General features: G+C 40.9%; 1 protein-coding gene across 1 annotated transcript; it reads right to left on the bottom strand.

Moving 5' to 3' along the window:
* Positions 1-3,349: 3,349 nt before the first annotated feature.
* LOC104910046 lies at positions 3,350-19,615 on the bottom strand. Its single transcript, XM_010708164.2, has 6 exons — positions 19,456-19,615; positions 18,489-18,576; positions 14,513-14,620; positions 11,346-11,501; positions 9,822-9,956; positions 3,350-5,662 (listed from the first exon to the last, which is right to left on the bottom strand). Exons 4-6 carry the CDS (start codon positions 11,413-11,415, stop codon positions 5,250-5,252), a joined length of 618 nt encoding a protein of 205 aa, XP_010706466.1. The 5' UTR covers positions 11,416-11,501; positions 14,513-14,620; positions 18,489-18,576; positions 19,456-19,615; the 3' UTR covers positions 3,350-5,249.
* Between the last annotated feature and the right edge of the window lie 826 nt (positions 19,616-20,441).

Below are 20,441 nucleotides of genomic sequence, written 5' to 3'. Positions count from 1 at the left end.
AAGATAAAGAAAGCAAAAGTAGAGGGTAGACACCCCACTGATCATCCCTCCTCCAAAAGACATTTCAACCTCCATTACTAAATGCTTTATTTCACTCCTTTTACATACCAGAGAACTCACCATGCCAGGTCACTTTGCCAGTGAATTAGAAATACTGGAGTGATCCTGCAGCCTATCTGGGTCTCCCCATCGTCTTTTTACTGTTTTGTTTTCATAACAAATGGTCACTCAACTTTTCCCACATTTTTGGTCAGGCTCTTCCTGTCTGTACAAAGCTGGTATCAGTTCAACTCTTGGCATATGCATAATGGTTGCAAAAAATTAAACTGAAAAATTCTGTAAGTCTGTATAATCAGTGAGTGCCTACCATTATATAGGTCCCTTCCAAGTCAGAATATTCTATGATTCTATGATTAGCTTTAGAGTGCTGCATCAGACAGCACTGCTGATAATGTTTTCTTTTACAGTTCCTAGTCCACTGGAGGATATTTTGTTTGTGTAATTCCACTCTCAATAAGGCTTTTTGCTGCAGAATCATCACTTTTTGAGGGAAGATTCACCTCCTTTCCTTGTCATTGTTACCTCTCATGTTATAGAAATAACTGCCATAATAAGTAGTTATACCATATAGAGATGATGAAAGGGTTTATAATCCCATTGCTGTTATTTGGTTTCTCTCTCTCTCTCTCTTTTTTTTTTAATTTTGTCTTAGGCACACAATTCCTTCAACCCAGTCTGTAATTAATTTCACTACATCACCAGTTATCTCCGCTCCCTAACCAGCCTTGTCATTTTAATTTTTCACAGACTTTCTCTTTTCTATCCATGTGCCTGTTCCTGTATCTTCGTGAAGTCTCATCAACTCTGGCCCAAAGCCTTAGGCAAATTTGTCTGTAATGCACTCCTCTGCTTCAGACATAAGAGGAAAAAATACCACTTCCATAAAAAAGGGAAAAAAAATAAAAATAAAAATAAAACAAAGAATAATTTTGACAATAGCATTGTCTAGGAAGTCAGGAAATCCTGGAGAGCAAGGTTAAAAATAAGGCACCTTTTCAGCTACACTCTTATGTATAACAGTACAGTCTGAGTGGCATTGGACATGATGGGATTACAGAAAAAGGTGTCAAGCAGAGCAAGTGGAAACCCAAAACCCAGCAAATTCAATGAAATATTTGCTGTTAGCTGCAGCAGAGCCAAACTTTCCCAATTTCACTGACATTTAACATGACTGTCAAGAAAGAGTTCAGGTCTTGGAGGTCAAAGCCTCACCAGTCCTTCTCTAGCAGATTCCATCCCTTGCACTTTGCCTCAGTGCAGGCCACATTAGAGCATATGTCTTCACCACAGCATGCCATTAGTCTGCTTCAAAAAGCTGAGACTGAGACAAAATCCTCCTGTCTTTTCACACCAGAAGATGGACGACGACAACTTAAAACAGGGAGCTCCTTTCATCTGAATCCCCTGCAGCTGGGCCAGAAGGCTTTCAGAATCTCAGGCCTATCAAGGCTCCCCGTTCCCTCATGGCTAACCCACATGTCACGCTGTGGTTTCTCATCTGTCTCCTTCCACCACTTCCCTACCCCATTCCACCTTCACCACGTTTTTCAGACTGCCTTCATATCAAGGGATATTTGGGCATTCAACCTTATCCATAAACAGCCATCATACAGAGGTGGAAACTGCTGTTGGCCCAGTCTTAGGAAAAGGATTAAGGACAACTCCAGAATGTCAACATTAAGGGTCTTGGGCAAAATCACCAAAAGCACTGATCAGAGAGGGGAGATTTAGACTTGATATAGGGAAGAAGATAATAATAATTATGGCAACGAGGCACTGGCCTGAGCAGTAGTGGATGCCGTGTCCTGGAGACACCCAAGGTCAGCCTGGATGGAGCTCTGAGCACTGATGGAGCTACGGGTGTCCCTGCTCACTGCAGGGAGTAGAAAACAGATGACCTTTAAGGGTCCCTTCAACTCAAATAATTCTGTGATTCTACATTGCTGGGGCAGCTCAGCAATGTCTGTGCAGCTAGCCATGTGTTCCCTGTAAGTCTGTTTTGCCTTTGCCTGTCCAGATGGTAAAGTTCTCAAAACAAGTCTGCTTCTGCCTCAGACACACAGAAGCAGGATTCAATTTCAACCAGGTATTTTTGCTATTAGTCTAAGAGCAGCTATTTATAGAAAAGATACAACCTCCTTTATAAGCGTGCTTTTCAACCACTATTTAACATCATATTTCTTTCATGATCACCATGATGATTTCCTTCCCACACACACGACTGTTCAAATTTCTTATTTATTCAGGGCTCACTTTGTGTTTGCACTGAATTCTCATCACATTCTCTTCACTTTTTCCCCACTTGTTTCCCATGCTCCACCACTCACTCAATTAATGCACAGTGGTGCAGGAAACTGAGATCAACCATACTGCAATTAAATGTTATTTACCCCTGCTTACTCCATTAGAGGTCTAGACATGCAAGACATTACTTATTCTTCAAACAAAGTTTTGATAAATGCTAGGATTATGAATTAAAGGATTAATCAAAGCCCTTAACTCTTTCCAATATGTCCTCTTTTTCCCCCAAAGAAGGCTCCGCTGTATAGTTTCTGCATATCATTTATATTCAATATTATCTGGATATCATTTGCATAAATTCTGACATTTCTACTGATATGTTATTTGCTTTCACTCTGCTTGGATGTGATAGAGTCATCTAGCAGGAGTCGAACTACCTGAGGAGTGCAGGGTTCAGGTGTTGGAGGAACTGTATTTCTGCAGAGAGGAAAAGATCTTCTACCATGTGAAAGTAAAGCTGGGTGTCAGCTGTGGAGGAAAGGAAGGACCTTTAACTCATGTCACCAAGCCTGGACATTACTGCAAGGTGAACCTTATTTGGACTGTTAACCATGAGGGACCTACCATGTTGATACACATAAGAGAATATTTTGATCTCTGCAGAAGAAGTTAGAAGAAACTCCTGGTCCTCCTCCATGGAAGAGGTCAGAACGGCTGATATATTGCATGGAACATAAGGCCCTCATCCTCAGCAGTCTTGAGCCAGAGAAGCTCCAGCACAAACAGCCAGGTGCCTGGCTCAGCCTGGAATTCCTCTGATTTTACCTCAAAATGATTCTTATAAACTCAATATAGCACAGCGCCCTATACTCATGGATCAACCTGTGATGATCTGATATGGAGAACATTGCTTTAATATAGCAGCTCTCTTCCAGCAGAGACATCAGAAAGACACCATAATCATTTATGGGTCGAAAAGATCCCAAAATACAACTAAAGTGAGAGTTGTCTGAATGGAACTGAAATAAAAGTTGGCAGACAAGTCAGATATTATTTGCAGTTTAATTGGTTCAATTATTGCCTCTTTGATCAGAATGAAAGAGCAACAGAGGTTCTTTTCCAGCAGCACAGACACTATGCACCCTTTCAGCTCAGGCCTTCTTGAATTCTCACACTGTAACAGAAGGACAAGAGAGAAAGGTATTATTTGTTCTTTTGTCACTTATATCTGTCAGGTTGAGGTTCATCTAACCAATGTACATGTCATGTACATCCTGATATGAACTACTCATGGGTAGATTGGAGATGCTTTTAGAGTCAAACAACTCATCCAAAAAAGGAAATCTAAATGAAATCAAAAAGATCTCACATTACAAAGCCATGATTTCAAGAGGATCAGTGCCTTGAGTATAGGATTTACTTCTATTAGTGGGAAGTGTGGGTGGGATCATATATGTGCATCAGTCCTCATGGCTGTGCTGGCACTGATGGACAAAAAGAGGATAAGGATCAGGGATCAAGCACTGCTCTGCTGTTGCCAGGCTGATCCAGTTAGAACTTACCCACAAAACGCCCAGAAAAATCACAGTTTGGGAGCTTGTACAGATGAAGAGCATCCTCAATAAATGAGGAAGTTTTTCCATTTTGGCTGAACCAATGGGTAGTAGGGTCTGATAACTGCAGCTGAGCGTTCTCTATGTCTCCAAAGACATAATCTGTTTTCTCATTAACCTTCTACATCCTGTTCACATTTTAAGCATCAGGCAGGTCCATATCTTCACCCTCCAACTCAGACTCAAGGTACATGTACTTTACAACAAGGGAATGTGAATTTTTGCACACACTGGGGCTCCCTTTAGGTTAATGATCTAGAATAAGACTTTCATCCCCAGAGAACTGAGTAGCTCACCAAGCAGTACCTGCATCTTAGTTCTATACATTTGAAGCCTGGTTTATTCTTCAAATCAAGGTTTCAAGGTATTCTTCAAATCAAGAATCTCACCTTCTTCCTAAATAAGTATTTTTCTTACAGAGAAGTATACATTTTTTCTCATGCTATCAGGGCATATTGTAACCAAGAAGTTTATGGTACAGAGAGAGTATAATAAAGTTCCTCATCTTCCAGCTCAGTAAACCAAAGCACAGAGGAATTCTCAGAGCAGCTGAAGCACATCAGTATTATTATTATCACTCATAAACAGTTCTGTTCATAACAAGTCAGTGATTTAAAGGTGTTAGAAAATAATGGTATGGTGGAGAGATAACACAAAACACAAACCACTGCAATTTCAAAAAAAAACCCAAACAAAACAAATATTCTTAAGCACAGATTTAAATAGGGAAACATGGAAGTCACAGTGAAACTGAACAGTTGCTTATTTGTTTTTTCCTCAGAAAAAGGAGAAGATTTATGCACATACTGAAATTCTTTGAGAGGGAAGATCAGAAGAAATTCTTATATATGCATATGTATGGGTAAACACTCCAATCAATATTGCTCTAGCTACTAAGACTACATCAGTGTGAGCACATTAATGTGAGGTTGTGGGTGTGGAAACTCCCCCACCTGCAGTGCTGAATTGCTTGGTAATCTCTGAATGCCTTTGGCCTGACCCAGCTAGCACTCCTCCAAACAAGTCTTAAAGACTGAGTTTCAGGGTATCAGAAGCCAAGGACTATTCTCAACAGGTTATTTGTCTGCATCTAGTTTTTATGGAAGCTAAGAGAGCTTCGAGGTCCCTTCAAACCCAAGCCACTCTACGATTCAATGATTCAATGATTCTATGGCTCTATAATTAGTAGCCTAGATATAGCCATGGTCCCCCAGTTGGCAGTGGAGCAATTTCACAGGTTCATTTGTACATCCACAACATAACACTCCAGCTTTTTGTGCCAGTATGTGCACTCCTCCAACCACAGAGACAAAACAAAACAGTTTCACAGTGACCTCAAGAAAGGCAAAGCTTGCTTGGCCATTGCTCCACTGCCTGACATGACTTCTGATATCCCTCTGCTGCCGCTCCCATAGCAATCTGCTCTCTGACCTCCTCCTGAGGGCTGCACATTGCATCCAAATTCCCTCTTTCCACATTCACACAGCCATCAGGAGTCTGTGGGACATCCTTCTGGGCCGAGCACCCCAGGATAGATGCCTGTTGGAGCTCCATAGAGTCCCCAGGAGTTGTTCCTCTACAAGGCTGTTGGTGATTGCCACCTTTCCCAGCTGAAGAGAAGATATCTCTGTTACTTGTCTTTCTCTGTAGGGCGTTTGCCTTTCTCACTGGCGTGGCTTCACACGGCTGTGGGCTCAGCTCCTTCCCTTGTCCCATCTCATGTCTCACTGCTTCAGTCTCTTCCACTTCTGTAAAAGCAAAAAACGTTTGTGCTCCACAGTAATTCTTAAACCCTAATTTCATATTCCTGATCCTCCCGTTCTTTTACTGCATGTTAAAGGCATTATTAAAAACAAGCAAACAAACAGAGGTCATTCTGGGGAGCAATCATTTCAAGTGGCCACAAATTTCATGCTGTCAAAAGTAAGTTTTCAAACCCAATACCCATATGCTGCTTCCACAAATAAAGCAACCATAGAGTTGCATAAAGCAACCATAGAGCTCTTTGTTCCTATCGACACACAAACACCTCCTGCAACATTTTCTAATGATTATCAAATATTATGATAAAGGATCAGTAATAAAACGTATAGAATACAGATCATTAATTAGCTATTTTTATAGTGCTTATTTTTTATACTGCTAATACTGAAAATAATTGTAATATTACACAATCCATCCAATTTCTATGAATAAAGCTATAGGAGATCTTTTCATTTTCAACATTGCCCTACGCAGGGCAGAGCCTGCAACCTGCAATGCTATTTACAAAGCAACATGGCAAAAAATGGAGGAAAAGCAAAATGCATACTATGCATTTTTCATGTGGAAATACAAAATATCCACATCCTAATAATGCAAACAGTTATCAAACTGCGGAGACTGAATCAGTTGTAGAGGTGCAGCAAATGGCTTCTGAGTAGACACCGAGAGACTGGCAGTCTGCTTCACCTGGATTCTTTGTTTAATTTCTTCCAATCCTCCTCCTTCCTCACAAAAATATGATGAAACCAAACCTTTCCTACTCATTCCCAGTCTATAACTAGCTCTGGTGCACCTACTGCATGTGTCGGTGGACAATGCTGACATTTGCTGTCCACTCATCAGCAAGTGGTCCCAGAAAACGCTGAGTTATCACTCCTTATTTTTCTGGTCTGACCCTGAAGTTTATCCTTAGCAGTGCAGTTTTTATCCCTATGGTTTTTCAAGCCTTCTCCCTTTTCTATTAATTCCTTGTTTTGAGTCTCTATTGACTGGCATCATATTCCTGTCTTAATTTGTTCCCTAAAATTTCCGTTACTTCATGTTCTTAATTGCCTAAGGAATTAAGGAGCGCTGCTTTTGTGTGTGTGTGTGTGTGTGTGTTCTTCTAGCTTTCAGTTTCACAGCTGTGTCTTTTGGAAATCCACTGGAAAGTTCTTGGTAAATTTTCAATAGTCACACATGTTTCTGCGCATAACAGTTTTCTTTCTCACTATTGTCTTAATAAGAAGTTGCTGGCTCATTAAAGTACAAATTACATGCATCACTAGCTTCAACTTTCTTCTTTCTACACACAAGCAAGTTGTTGAACCCATATCAAAGCTTCATGTTATTTGGTGGTATGTATTCCTCTTCTCTTCATCTTCAAAGGTGCCATTTTCAGCTGTGGAAATAGGACTTATCAAAGAAGTTTGGGTGATCGGAGGAGGCTAAAAGCTTTCTGGATATGAGCAGTTTCGAGGTTGAAACACTGCCTTGAGATTTATAGGACACAGCAATGGAAAATAACCCTTAGAGGCTGGGATATATTGCAGTACCAGACAGTAAAGCTAAAATGGAAGATATTCAGTGTCTCTACCAGTAGCTTGAAGTGAAATTCCAATTGAATTTAAATACATCAGGAAAAAAATGGCAAACTGGTAGAAAGGAAGAAGGAGGAATTGATCTGAGCAACATAGGAACAAGGGATGTGGATCATGTTTGCAGAGTGGGGGACCCTCTTCAAGAAAATTAAGTGATTTCTGGCAATGGTGGGATAGGAATTAAGTACAGTAACCAAAAGGATTCGTGGGATCTTTTGGTGGTAGAGGAGGAGTGAACAGTGTTAGGGAAGTCATTTTATTTTTGCAGTAATACAAACCAGATATCAAAACCAGATCTGAATAAATCGGAGCATTCAAAAGGATCAGTTCAAATTGCCAGGACTCAAAGGGCTACAGTTTGAATCTAGCACTCAAGTATTTCCACTGCCAGAAAGCAAATAAACACAGAAACAAAACAAAACAAGAAGTCTGCATCATACTAAAGGGATTTCCAATATAAGAAGTGAACCACAGAAACTGTAGAATCATGGAATCATAGACTCGTAGAATTAGAAGTTGGACTCCATGAACTTTATTAGGGTCTCGTCCAACATGGGATAATCTATGACAGAACTGCGGAATAATGTAATCATGTAATAGTTTGCATTGGAAGGGACATCTGATGATCACCTAATCCACGCCAGCTGCCATAGGCAGGGACACCTCTCACTAGACCACATTGCTCAAAGCCCTGTCCAACCCGACTTTGACCACTTCTAACACTGGACATAGGTTAGGCCCTAAAACTGTAAAATTAAGCTCCAAAAATGCAAACTGGTGTAAGATAAAACTTGTCAGTGATGAAGGTGACAAACCACCAGCACAGGCTACAGAAAGGAGCAATATGCTCCTCCACCTCCAGGTGCCCTCCTGCTAGCTGTACATTAGTCAGTCAAAAGTTATTTAATTCAAGACTGAGATCATTATGTGAAGCTGAAGGGACTTGTTATTATGCCAAGGTCAGACACTGCGATACCTTGATCCCTTCTCCCCTGAAATACTGAATATCTATGCTTACAGCTTTCTTCCTCATCCCCTTCCTCAGCTACTTGTTCTGAGTCAACAACCAGGACCTGCACTTCCTTTGGTCTTTGCACTGCACAAGCACCTATCAAACAGAAAAACCCTGCCTCACAAGACTTCCTGTGGTGATTAATAATTAAGATTCTGAAAACTTCCTTGTATTAGAAAACTGGGATCTCTTATGGGGGGAACTTTCTGTAGAGCAAAAAGTAAACAAAACGACTGTAGCTTTGATTTCCTCTCTCTCCAAAACCAACATCACTTTAAATAAGGGGAAATCAAACATTAGACATTTCCAAGTCATATGTATTAAATTCACTTAAGATATTGTTATCCTTGTTTAGATTTGAACATATCGGGGAATCTTTTTGTCTCACAACTATTCCTAAAAGACTTTAAGTGGCTGGATTGCCTTTTTCTGACACAAAAAAAATGCTGCCATGAATTATTTACATGACGGCTCCAATCAACGTTGTACCTGTCAGCCTCCCCAGCCAAAATGAAAGTTCACTATGTAAAGGTGCCAAGGGAGAATGGCAGCCTCCCACTGCGAGTTTATAGACAGAACTAAGTCAGCACGCATTATGTGTCAGAGCCAACATCAGACAGAATCAGATCCTTTGATCTCAGACCTCCACAGGAAGCTTAGATCTCAGACAAATTAGATAAAAAATGAATTTATAGCAGATATGTGTCCTAAGGCACACAGCTGAATGCTGTGTTTTGGAAGAGTACAGCAAATATCAAAACACATAAACTGCAGAATTTCCTCTCTCCCTCTACTTCTCCCTTTGTTTTTGTGATGGATGCTAATTAAGAGGAGATAAAACTCCAGCTTGCTTCTTCCTGCCTCTTATGTAATCCACACACTTGGGGAAGGAGGGGAAAAAAGAAATTCCCCACACTGAGTAAATGGGTGGTTCATCAGGGTTATCCGAACCCCCTCAGATGTGCACAGTTGGAAGATGAGACCAGAAAACTCCACCACAAAACAACCTCTGTAGGAACATTCCATACTTGCAGAGAGGGAAGCCAGCACTTTATGCTGCCAACTACACGCCCTGAGGCTGTCTGCTTCTCAGTGACCTCAGAAGAAGTTTTGTTTGATCAGCAGAAGATGAAAAGACAGGTCTTGGGGAGGTGTGTGGAAGAGGGCTGCTTATGGCAGAGACATAGGGAATTAAGGGGATACAAAATGGTGGACATTGAGTCATTTGGGGTGCTGGCTGGTTGGATGGGGCTCTGGACAGCCTGCTTTAGGTGGTGGAAACCATACTTGTGGCAGGGGGTTGGAACTAGGTGATCTGTAAAATCCCTTCCAACCCAAGCCATCCTATGATTCTATGAGACAAAGAGATAAAACACCAAGTAGACTAACACCACAGAGAACACAGAGAAGAGGTAACGAAGTGATAGACCTTCTGAGAAGAACAGAGCCCACTGACCCAACACAAGCCTATAGTTTGTTAAGAGACCTAAACCAGCCCTTTTGATGTCCTACTCCTTATAAGTCTGAATTATCCTCAAACTTCAGTCTCACCTCCTGCTACAGGCACACCGTTCTCATTCTGTCTTCGATCGTAGCAGTGCTGGACATGAGGTGCATGAGGATGTGCTTGCTTTTGAGATGCCTTGGTACTGGCCTGTGGTACACCAGTCCTCTTAGTCCTTGTTTCTGGAACGAAGCACATAGTCATGTCAGTCTCAATGCACACTCAGCACAGCAGCAGTTATTATTTCGAGCAACAAAATATTGCTAGTGAATTTGCAGATAATCCACAAGTGTTCTTTCTGCCCAAAAGCAGAGAGAATTGTTTTATGATCATATCATCTTGTGTTTTGCCATTTAGAATCCCACCTGTTTTCTTCAGGTAAAGTCTTTCTTCATGTTGTCACAATATTCAATAACACTAGAAATTCAGATTTTAGGTGCAGCTGGTGCTCACGATGCAATTTAGAAGAAAAACTCTTTGGCTTGCATTTGCAAAGCTACTTGGAAGAAAAAAAGTTAGTGAAATTAGGGAGAAGGTTTTGAAACAAACGGGTAACAGGTCTAAAATGCTTTATTATCTGAGAGGTGTATTGACTCCTTCCCTGTGCATTACTGGTACATTTTGCTAGGTCACAACCTCTGTAAGCATGCTTGGAAGGCCAAATTAATGGTAACTTCCAACATACCCAGAATTTTAAGATGACTATTTCGAGAGTAAGCCACTGAACAGCAGCAGTCATATGCTCTTTATCTTCAGTTCTTCTCTTGCCCAAAAAATTTTATGCTGTCTGTACTGAGAAAGTCTGATGCCTTTGCTTTAAGACCAATGCTGAAAAACAGCAGTCTTAAGGCTAATTAGTAAAAGTGTGGATTTGCTTAGGGGAAGAGTCTAGAGAAGCTGCAGCCTTCCCATTTCCACTTTGACACATGTGATATAGATAACATGGTATGGGATATGAGCATGTCTGAGCCACTGCCTCTGAGCAATATGAAGATGTCACAGGTCCTTGGTCAGCACCATGGTTTTGCATTAACATCACCATAGCAATATTTTGTTGTGTCATAATTTATCAGGAAAACATAGCATCATTTTTTTGTTTCCCAAAACTTTATCTGCATTACTGAAATCTAATTTTCATTGTGTCTCATACTCAGCCATCTGCTACAGGTACAAAAAATATATAGCTCTGAATTATGAATAATAATGCTAATTAATGAGCTTCACAGAGCTTTCATTAAGTGCCACTGTTCACCTGAACAATTTGACAGAAGAAGGGGAAGGGGAAAGGGAAGGGGAAGGGGAAGGTGAGGGAAGGGGAAGGGTAAGGGAAAGGGGTAGGGGAAAGGACTATGTAACTAGACAAACCCATTCTGGGTTTTATCCAAAGCCAGAAGATGTTAGAAATAAGAAACCAATCAGGCTATACTTGTGTAAAAGTCACGTACAGCCTTAAACAGTTTGCCCAGTTTGTATTACCATTGCTCCTAAATCATGCTGCAGCCAGTCTGGAGATCTGTTAAATGAAAAAGGGAGTCTGCAAATATAAATTTTAATAGACATTTCCAACTTACTGTTGTTTTTGCTCTTCTTGAACCAGCAGAGCACAAGAGTGACGACAAATGCAGATGCTATTGCACTCATTAAGACAACAAGAATCAAGCTGGCCTTCTCTCCAGCGGGCACAGGGAAGATGGTAAACGGCTGAGATAGCACAGTGAATTTAGCTCCTGAGAATTCAAAGCAGTCAGAATGTGTTGGAAAAGTGAGGACACTAGTTTCACAACTAAAACACCAACTTACAGCCTTCCAACAATTATAATGCTCTAAAAAATGCATGCAGAAACAGCCCCAAAGTCCACTCTTCCACACATCCAACATTAACCAACAATATTGAATCAGGAATGAGTATTGGAACAAACCAAATATGTAACAACATTTCTTCAATAGCTGTCAAGCATTCAGTTCTTCCTGAAGCAGAGGGAGTCCCTTTGTATTTAACTGTCCTTAATGTTTCTTCCATTAATTTGTCTAGCAGGCTACCAAAACCCAGAAAATACGTTCAGAAAATGCTTGTCTGTGAGACAAAACAGATCAGGACCAGTCAGGAAATGTGCATATTCTATCTAGCAAGACTGAGAAGCTGGTTGCAATGAGAAAGGTGCTGATTCATGTGCAGTTTTTGCAAGTAATAAGTCACTTATTTGAATGTGAATGACAGGGAATCCAGAAACATTGACTAGCATTTAGTTTAAATCCATGAAAGCACACCATATTGACAAGTCAACAAGAATCACAGACTCACAGAATCACAGAATGGTTTGGGTTGGAAGGGGCCTTTAAGATCCCCTATTTCCAAGCCCCTGCTAGAGGCAGGGACCCCTCCCACTAAACCAGGTTGCTGAAAACTCCATCCAGCCTAGAGCTGCATGTTTGCATTTCATTGTAAATACTTTAAAGCACACAAACTTTGGGTAATGTTCTTCACTCAGAGATCCCAGTTTTCTCCAAATGAGATCAGAATCAAACCAGGCTCCGCTCATCTGCGGTCAAGAATTCATTGGGTCTCCACATCTGAGCTACAAAGTCTGGAATATGACTAACACTGCTCACTTCCAACATCAGAAATACAAAAGGGTTTCGATCCCCCGTATCTTTGCTTTTTCCAGTACTTTCAGTGGTACTTACTGATACTTGATCTAAGGCCTAAGAAATCGATGCAAAAACTTCAGTTGTGAAGGTGCCTGGCACATTCAGATCTGGGTTGAGTCCCCCAAGAATCATCCTCCCAAAGTCTGGACGTAGCATGGGCCTTGGGCCACTTATTATTAGTCCAAACCCCACTTAACAATGTCAACATGCATATATTTCTTTTACTTCCAGTTCCAATTCTAATAAAAATGAAAAACCTTTTTTCATCAATTCATTAAAAAATGTGAAGCGCTGTCAGGTGGAGGTTTCTGGATGTGGATAACTAGCTGTAAGTACTTTTATATGAAACTGATTTGTTTGTATCACTATTGTCCACCCAAACAAAGTAGAGCTTCATCAGAACAGTGTGGGAAGGAGGTTTTAGCTGGGAAAAATTTGCCTGCAGATATAGGCATGTATGAACTTCAGCTTAGAGGAGAGAAATAACCTCACAGGTATTGAAGACACTACACAGACGAGTTCTTAAAGGTTGCATTTCACACTGATAGTTTTCAAGTAGGCTGCTGTTGGTTTAAATGGAAAGTGGGTGGATTGAGCCCACTGGGACCTATATCACATAAATAAATGTTACTGCAAAACAAGGAGCAGGACCATGCAGCACTGCTATGAACAGACCACTCTCCCCACGAACCGCCATTAAAGCAATTGAGATTACTGTATTCAACAGCAGCAGCATCTTCTTAGTTGTCTCCAAACTGAAGGAGCCTGAATCACTTATGCCAGAAATCCACTCATTAAAATTTATCACAAATGCCTACTGTTTGTTTAATGTTTGTTTGTTTATCTCAAACAATAAGCAAATATCTTCAGGAAGAGTTCGGTAGTATTAAAAGTCTTTTTATTGACTACAGCATGGCTCCCAATTACAAATGAGCCAAGGGGTTATTTGCTGTGTACTTCTACAGTGCATATTAAGCGTTCAATGCTCTGATTTGCACAGGTCATATCTACATGGATGCACTAGCTGTCTTTATTCACAGCTTTAAACATCTCATTGCAACACTGACTAGCTTGTTGTTTCATAAGAGATCTGCATTTGACCTCTGTTCAGAGGAAAGAAGACTGTGACTCCTGTGTAGTAGCTTTTAAAACACATTTCTTTAAGCCACACTTCCCAATAAAGAGTCAGATCCTGTGAGGTGCTGATTTTCCATCTGCTCTCCCTGAAGTGAAGGCAGTGGGAGCTGTTGGTGTTCAGCTACATCCACCCTCACACAAACATATGTTCCCCCCTCTAGAGGCTCACCTCTAGTATTTCCTGCACCATCATTTTCCCTTTGCAAAGACATAGGGAACATTTGATGTTGAGCAGTCACTTGTGATTACCAGGAGCAAAGGTTTCTCATTAAACATAAAACAATAATAATTTTAAAAAATATTTAGGTTTAAATCCAGGGTAGGAAAGGATTTCTTGGGTTATAAATCATGCTATTGTATGTGCTGTGTTATACATTAATATCTACAAGTGTATCAAGCTCCACCCGAAAGCAATTGATCTTCTGCTCACAGTATTTTTTATCTACTGAGATACAGCGTTCAGAAAAGAAAAAAAAAAGAAAAAAAAAGCACTCTAAATCTCTAAGTGTAAGTAATATTCTAACTTTTTAGCTCAGATATTTTTCATTAGCCCCTTTCACCTGGTCACGTCACCTGTCTGATATATCTGCCCTCTCTGTCTTTTCCAGTTTAACCAAGCCACACTATCTTGGAGTCTTCTCATTAAAAAAATGCTCTTTCTTCCCTTCATTCTTCACGCCTACTCCATTTTGAGAGGATTTCTGGATATGGGTGAAGAAAATGATCTCCAGTCCTTCAAAGGAGTACTCATCAGGGCTTTGTGCACCTCTTGGAACTACTTCTGTCCTTCCCTCCTATGCTTCTTTCTACCTGACAGGCATCAGGTTATATTTATATACACATACATAATAGTAGAAGAGAAACTTTACCCGTGGTCTTGCAACTCTCTTTATAAACTCAGTGTTTTGGTCACGTTTACCAAATCAAACAAGATGCCAAAAGTGGATCTTACCTGGTGGCGATGTGACAGTGAACACGAGGTTCCAGTTGGTGCCTGAGCTGGAGACAGCCAGATTGGAAAAGCTTGCACATCCACCTATGACCTGTACTTCAGTGAGCCCTGCAGAACAATTTAAAAAACGAATTGCCATCAGCAGCTTCTGGATAAGCATGACTCAAGTACTTCAAAAAAAAAAGGAAGCAACAGAATCTTTAGCAGGGTCTGCCCCATCCCTGCAGACAGCCAAGGTCAGGCTGGATGGAGCTCTGAGCACTGATGGAGCTGTGGGTGTCTCTGTCCAGGCAGGGGGGTGTCAGTAGGACCTCCTGTCCCACTGATAAAGCATTCTGAACTTTCTCCAACCCTGCCAGAAGCTTTGAAAGGGATTTGGCCATGAAGAATGCCTATGGTGATGACCCTGTGATCACACATGAGAGATTTTCAGTTGCAAAACTAGCATGGGGAGCATGAAAATGAAACCTAGGAGAGACATTCACCGTCACTTTACCTCTTGTTCTAAGCTGTAAAGGAATATTTTCTGATCCAGCCTTCACATGTGCTACAGTTTCTATTTTTGTAGTCTCATTTTAAAATTTGTAATTTACTTTGCAACTGGATCTCTATTTTATTGTGTGTATTTTTGAGTACTGGCCAAGTATTGGCCCTTGAGCAATGTTGACCGGGTCTGGGCTTCATTCAGACTCTTGGAGTGAAAAGGCTAAAATCTGAAAGACTGACAAATTCCAAAATGTTAGTTCAGGTGGGGGTGAGAAGTCAGAAATTCCTTCGGATGCTGGAGTTGATCCAGTGATCACAAACACAGACTTTCTCCTGCTTGGAGACAACACGTAGTCACCACTTGCTTTACGAAGCAGGTGGTTTGACATTTTATTGCAGTTGAGAAATATAGGTGAAGGTGCATTAAGACTGAATGTGAGGAGCATGTTTATATTCTTCCATCCAAATACCCTGAGTAGCGAAGAAAGTGGGAAAGCAGAAAACTTTGTGAGACACTTTATAATCAGACATCCATGGCAATGCTCAGCAGGTGGGGACAGGGCTTTTGACTGCAAGAATTTAACTCATAACAACATATATCTTACAGCATCTAACCTCCTCTGTTCCCGTAGCTCTCCATGGCTTGGGATGAGCTCATCCCAGCTTGGATTTTCCTGCTGTACTTTTATTAATGATCTAATGACATAAGTTTGTGAAATGTCAAGGATATTAGCTATCAATATATGGAATCATCTTTACATTCCAGCTGTATGTAAAGACTTGTATGGAGATGTCCAGTATTCCTTCACTGCCTTGCTTCTCAAATGCACTCACACAATTTTAGAAAGCACAAAGAAAACAAATGGTATTTATGTCACACATGCCTACAAACAGGAGATTGACCTAAAGAGGTAGCCTGTATTTGTGACTGTAGCATTATGCTCTCCACCCTGACCTGTACCTTCAAGAGTAAAGGAAGAAGGCAAGATCTTTTGTCTCTATTAGACATGTAAGTTAGCTCTAAAGCATCTCTACTGGTGAACTGCAAGGTAATCCCAGGGGAACAATTTCTCCAGTCTGCCACTATCCATGTGGCCAAGAAGGCCAATGGCATGCTGGCTTGGATCAGCAATAGTGCAGCCAGCAGGAGAACGAGGTGTTTGCTCCCCTGTACTCAGCTCTGGTGAGGCTGCACCTCAAGTGCTGTGTTCAGGTTTGGGCCCCTCACTACAAGAAAGATATTGAGGCACTGGAACTTGTCCAGAGAAGGGCAACGGAGCTGTGAGGGATCTGGAGCACAAGTGTTATGGGAAGTGGCTGAAGGAGCTGGGATGGGTCAGTCTGGAGCAGAGGGGGCTCACAGGAGACCTCATCACTCCCTGCAGTGCCATGAAAGGAGGTTGTGATGAGGTGGGGGTTGGCCTCTGCTTCCGGGTAACAGAGATAGGATGAGAAGTGACAGCCTCATGTTGTGCCAGGGGAGGCTCAGGTTGGATGTTAGGAAACACTTCTCAGAGCAGTGATGCAGTAGCACAGCTGCCCAGGGAGGTGGTGGGGTCACCATCCCCAAGGGTGATGCAGAAAAGGATAGATGTGGCACTGAGAGACAGTTAGTGGGCATGGTGAGGGTGGGCTGGGGTTGCAGTTGACGATTTAGAGATCTTTCCCAACCTTAATGACTCTATGATTCTATAATTCTACACTGCATTCAAAGAGCCAACTGAGATTTCTTCTTGCTATGCTGACTTCTGAACCATGGCCAGCAACTGCTAGAGAGGGGGTTTCGAGCAGAAGCATGCTACATGCTACATATGACCTTCTTTATGCTAGTATGTGTCTTGACTACCACAATTTCTCTCATCTCTGATACCATACCACCACTGTTACAGAGGGTCTTGTCAGCTGCATCCAAACACTTGACAACTGCCATTTCTTGTCTGCACTGAAGCCTGGAGTACTGCACCATACTCCTCAACATAGAGTATCTGCTTTCAGGCACATATGCTTCAAAGCTCAGAATATTATATATATATATATGTGAGTCTTCACAAAGATCTCTCAGGCAAGCTGGTATTTAACGCAGAAGCAAGCTAATTTGGTGCTAAACTACTTTCCATGAGGCAGTTTGGCTGCTGTCAGATGAAGCAGCCTCCTTGTGCTAGACAGGATCCATTTCGATTAAATGCTGCTTTCATATGCTTCAAAAGACGAGTACAATAAGGACGTTTGTCAAAGGAAAAACTGCAGCAAACTGTTACATGCAGAACATCTGTACTGTGCAGTTCATTCTTTGCTGGAGTTTATTGACTATTAATTTGATGCATGTATCTTTTAAAGAATGTGAATTGCATTTCTCTGCAGTGACTTCTCTTTCTTTTTTATTTCTTTCTTTCGTGTTGTCTTGCATTTCTTCTCTTTTCCTTCCTTCCTTCCTTCCTTCCTTCCTTCCTTCCTTCCTTCCTTCCTTCCTTCCTTCCTTCCTTCACTGTAGGCCAGTAGCTAACTCAACATTCAGACTTGTATTACTCTAGATTCCCTAAGAAGGTGTGAAAAGCATCAGAAAAGACTAAAGGATTTTCCATCCTGAAAACCCAGAACTTTGACAAGGTAGGAAAGCTATTTCTAATTAACAAAAACATGAACTGGGCCTAAAGGGTTAGAACTCTGATCTATGGCATGAGAAACACTTATCTTCTCCAAAAGTTAATTTTAAAATCAAAGTTAACACATATATGGCCTTATTATTACAAGCAATTCCTTACTGATATTAGGAAGATTCAGTATTCAGCATGCACAGCGTTTGCTTACATTTAAAGGTTTTAGCAATTAACATTATGACGCTTTATAATCGATTTCATTTCCATTTTCTAGTTTACAAGCATACGATCATCCACAGGTTTTCGGCTCAGCATTATACTTAAACAAGGATCTATATCTGAGCGTGTTCATAGTCTCAATAACCTCAAGGGAAATACTCACATGCTTAGAGTTAATCATGAGTTCAGGTCTTTTGATAAATGAGGACCAGAAGGGAAACATTTAAATCCCTCATGAAAAACATTTTCACATTGAAGTATGCTAATTAAAAACAATAGGCAGTTGTTTCTGTCTGTACTTGGCCTGAACATTTTCTAGGACAAACAGATTGTCGTTGACTCTGAGGAAATTACCCTAATTAACATTAGCTGAAAATCAGGTATTGGGATTTCTAATTCTCCATTTGTTCATTTTTTGATCTAAGTTACATCTTTACAAGATGAACTATTGGATTCACTCCCTTTAAGTTGCCATAGTACAAAAACACTTTGTATAAAGACACAACCTGGAAGTCCACACAACCTCTTCCAATTCAACATTCTGGTTTTTTTTTATCATTGAGGCTAAATTTCAAACCCAATCCTTTTCTGGGAGGATTTCACCATAAATTCTTCAGCGTCACATCCCATAATTGCTTTGCTATAATTCCCGCCATAAGAAAACACGTCCAAACCTCTTAGCACAGCCTCAGAGGAGCCCTTGAGATGAGCTGAAATAACCCAGGGTTCTGAGGGAGGCCCCACTGTGTCAACTCTTCGACCCTGGGAAGAAAAACAAAACAGAAGAATTAAGCTAAGTAGATAACTTTGACATAATCATGGCTTCTAAGTTCATTCTAATTGTAGAAATCTCCTTCTATAGGAGCTGCAGGCTGAGCAGCGTATTGCAGAGCCCAAAGCATGAGTATGTGTAGAGGACTGAAGACAAACAGAAAGAAGCTGGAAGTCTCATGCCTAACAGTTGTAAAACAAGTTCTCATGTTGAATGGATATCCAGAGCCAGCTTTTGTAAAATAATAGCAATTTACCAACAACAAAGGACTCATTGGGCCTAGTCTACTACTTCCAAGACTTGTGTTGGTACCTCTGGCATGGCTGTGCTGCATCACATGAATGGCCAAGCACATTCTAGATATGTTGACCTCCACACAGCACTGCTCTGCATTGTCCAGGCTTGCTTGGCCAGACCAGGAGGCACTGTTAGACACTCTCTGTGATCACAGAATCATTGAATCGCTAGAGTTGGAAGAGATCATGAAGGAGATCAACCACCCTTCAATGGACAGGGACACCTACAGCTCCATTAGATGCTCAGAGCCCCCATCCAGCTGAGAATGTCAGTCTTCATAATTGTTTTGAAGGTCTTTCATTCCTCAAAGATATCCTCTAAGCACCAGGACCACGTCAGAAAACTGCACACAACTGATTCTACAACACAGATCTAACACTCACAGGAAAAAGCTGAAAAAGACATCTCACAATAGCAGTGATGCTTATTTATGCTATCCTTTGTCATATGTATTTATTTGTACAGCTATTGTAAGCTGTACTTCGATCAGTCTCATAGCTTCTGGATTGCTTGAAATGTTAAGATCATACAGTACGAATAAAAATGTCCACTCACAAAGGGGCAAATCCTACCTTCTTATCCAGGAAAACGATTTGTGGCTGTACAGGAAGCTGCTTTTCGATTTCTCCATCCGAAGGCTGCACATGAACAGAGATGCTATAGGGCCTCACATACAAACAAGTTCCTAGGTGCTGTCTGCTTCCATTTTGTTTCACATGCAAAAGTAAACAAACAAAGAAATAAATAAATCAGAAAATTGCTGCTATTTATACCCAAAGCTAATCCCAGAGGTAATTAACAGGGCTCTGTTACTTTCTGTTCACAGAACTTTCTACTATGCTGTCTGCATAGAAAAGTTCATAGACCAGGTTGTTCAAAGTCCCATTCAAAGTCAGGCTGGATGGGGCTGTGAGCAACGTGATCTAGAGGGAAATGTCCCTGCCTATAGCAGGGGGTTGGAACTGGATGATCTTAAGGATCCCTTCCAAACCAAACCATTCTGTGACTCTATGATTCAATACTCCATGTCTGTTGTGAGTAGTACTAAAAAATTACTGATTATGGTGGCACTTTGATTCATCGGATGAGAGCAGCATGCATGGAACTGTGAAACAAGCATCATTTTGAAGAGACATCAATACCAAATTAATAAATGATCTCTTTGTTCCTATCATCAGTTTCCAGATGGAAAATGGAGAAATGTAAAAAATAAATGGCTCTTCTTTTGCAGTAGACAAGGAAATTATGAATTGAGAACTGTAATAATACCATGGCCCCCAAACTCTCTCTTGCATTGCACTGAGAATGATGGAGGCTGCAAATACTTCCTGTCCAGCAGAACCACTTCCAGAAAGTATCTTTGACCTCCTCTAAAAACAAAATTTCAGTTCTTCTACACAAGCACAGCACTTACAGTGCTTTAATGCATTTCTGCATCCCATAATTCCTGCACTACTTTTCATTATCTGTGAAGTCTGTGTACCTATATACAGCAGTATACACACACCCCATTGAAAGACATCAGTTTTTCAAGACTTGAAATTTAAATTAGAGAATC

The sequence above is a fragment of the Meleagris gallopavo genome, chromosome 2 (genome assembly GCF_000146605.3).
Source record: "Meleagris gallopavo isolate NT-WF06-2002-E0010 breed Aviagen turkey brand Nicholas breeding stock chromosome 2, Turkey_5.1, whole genome shotgun sequence".
Taxonomy (NCBI): Eukaryota; Metazoa; Chordata; class Aves; order Galliformes; family Phasianidae; genus Meleagris; species Meleagris gallopavo.
The sequence above is the reverse complement of the archived record's forward strand: the minus strand, read 5'-3'. Positions and strand labels throughout refer to the sequence as shown.

Coding starts and splice junctions, on each gene's coding strand:
- LOC104910046 (XM_010708164.2), bottom strand. CDS start 11,415: ATGAGTGCAATAGCATCTGCATTTGTCGTCACTCTTGTGCTCTGCTGG. Junction 9,957..11,345: donor CAAGAAGAGCAAAAACAACA/GTAAGTTGGAAA, acceptor GCTTCGTTCCAG/AAACAAGGACTAAGAGGACT. Junction 5,663..9,821: donor CGGTGTGCCTGTAGCAGGAG/GTGAGACTGAAG, acceptor TTGCTTTTACAG/AAGTGGAAGAGACTGAAGCA.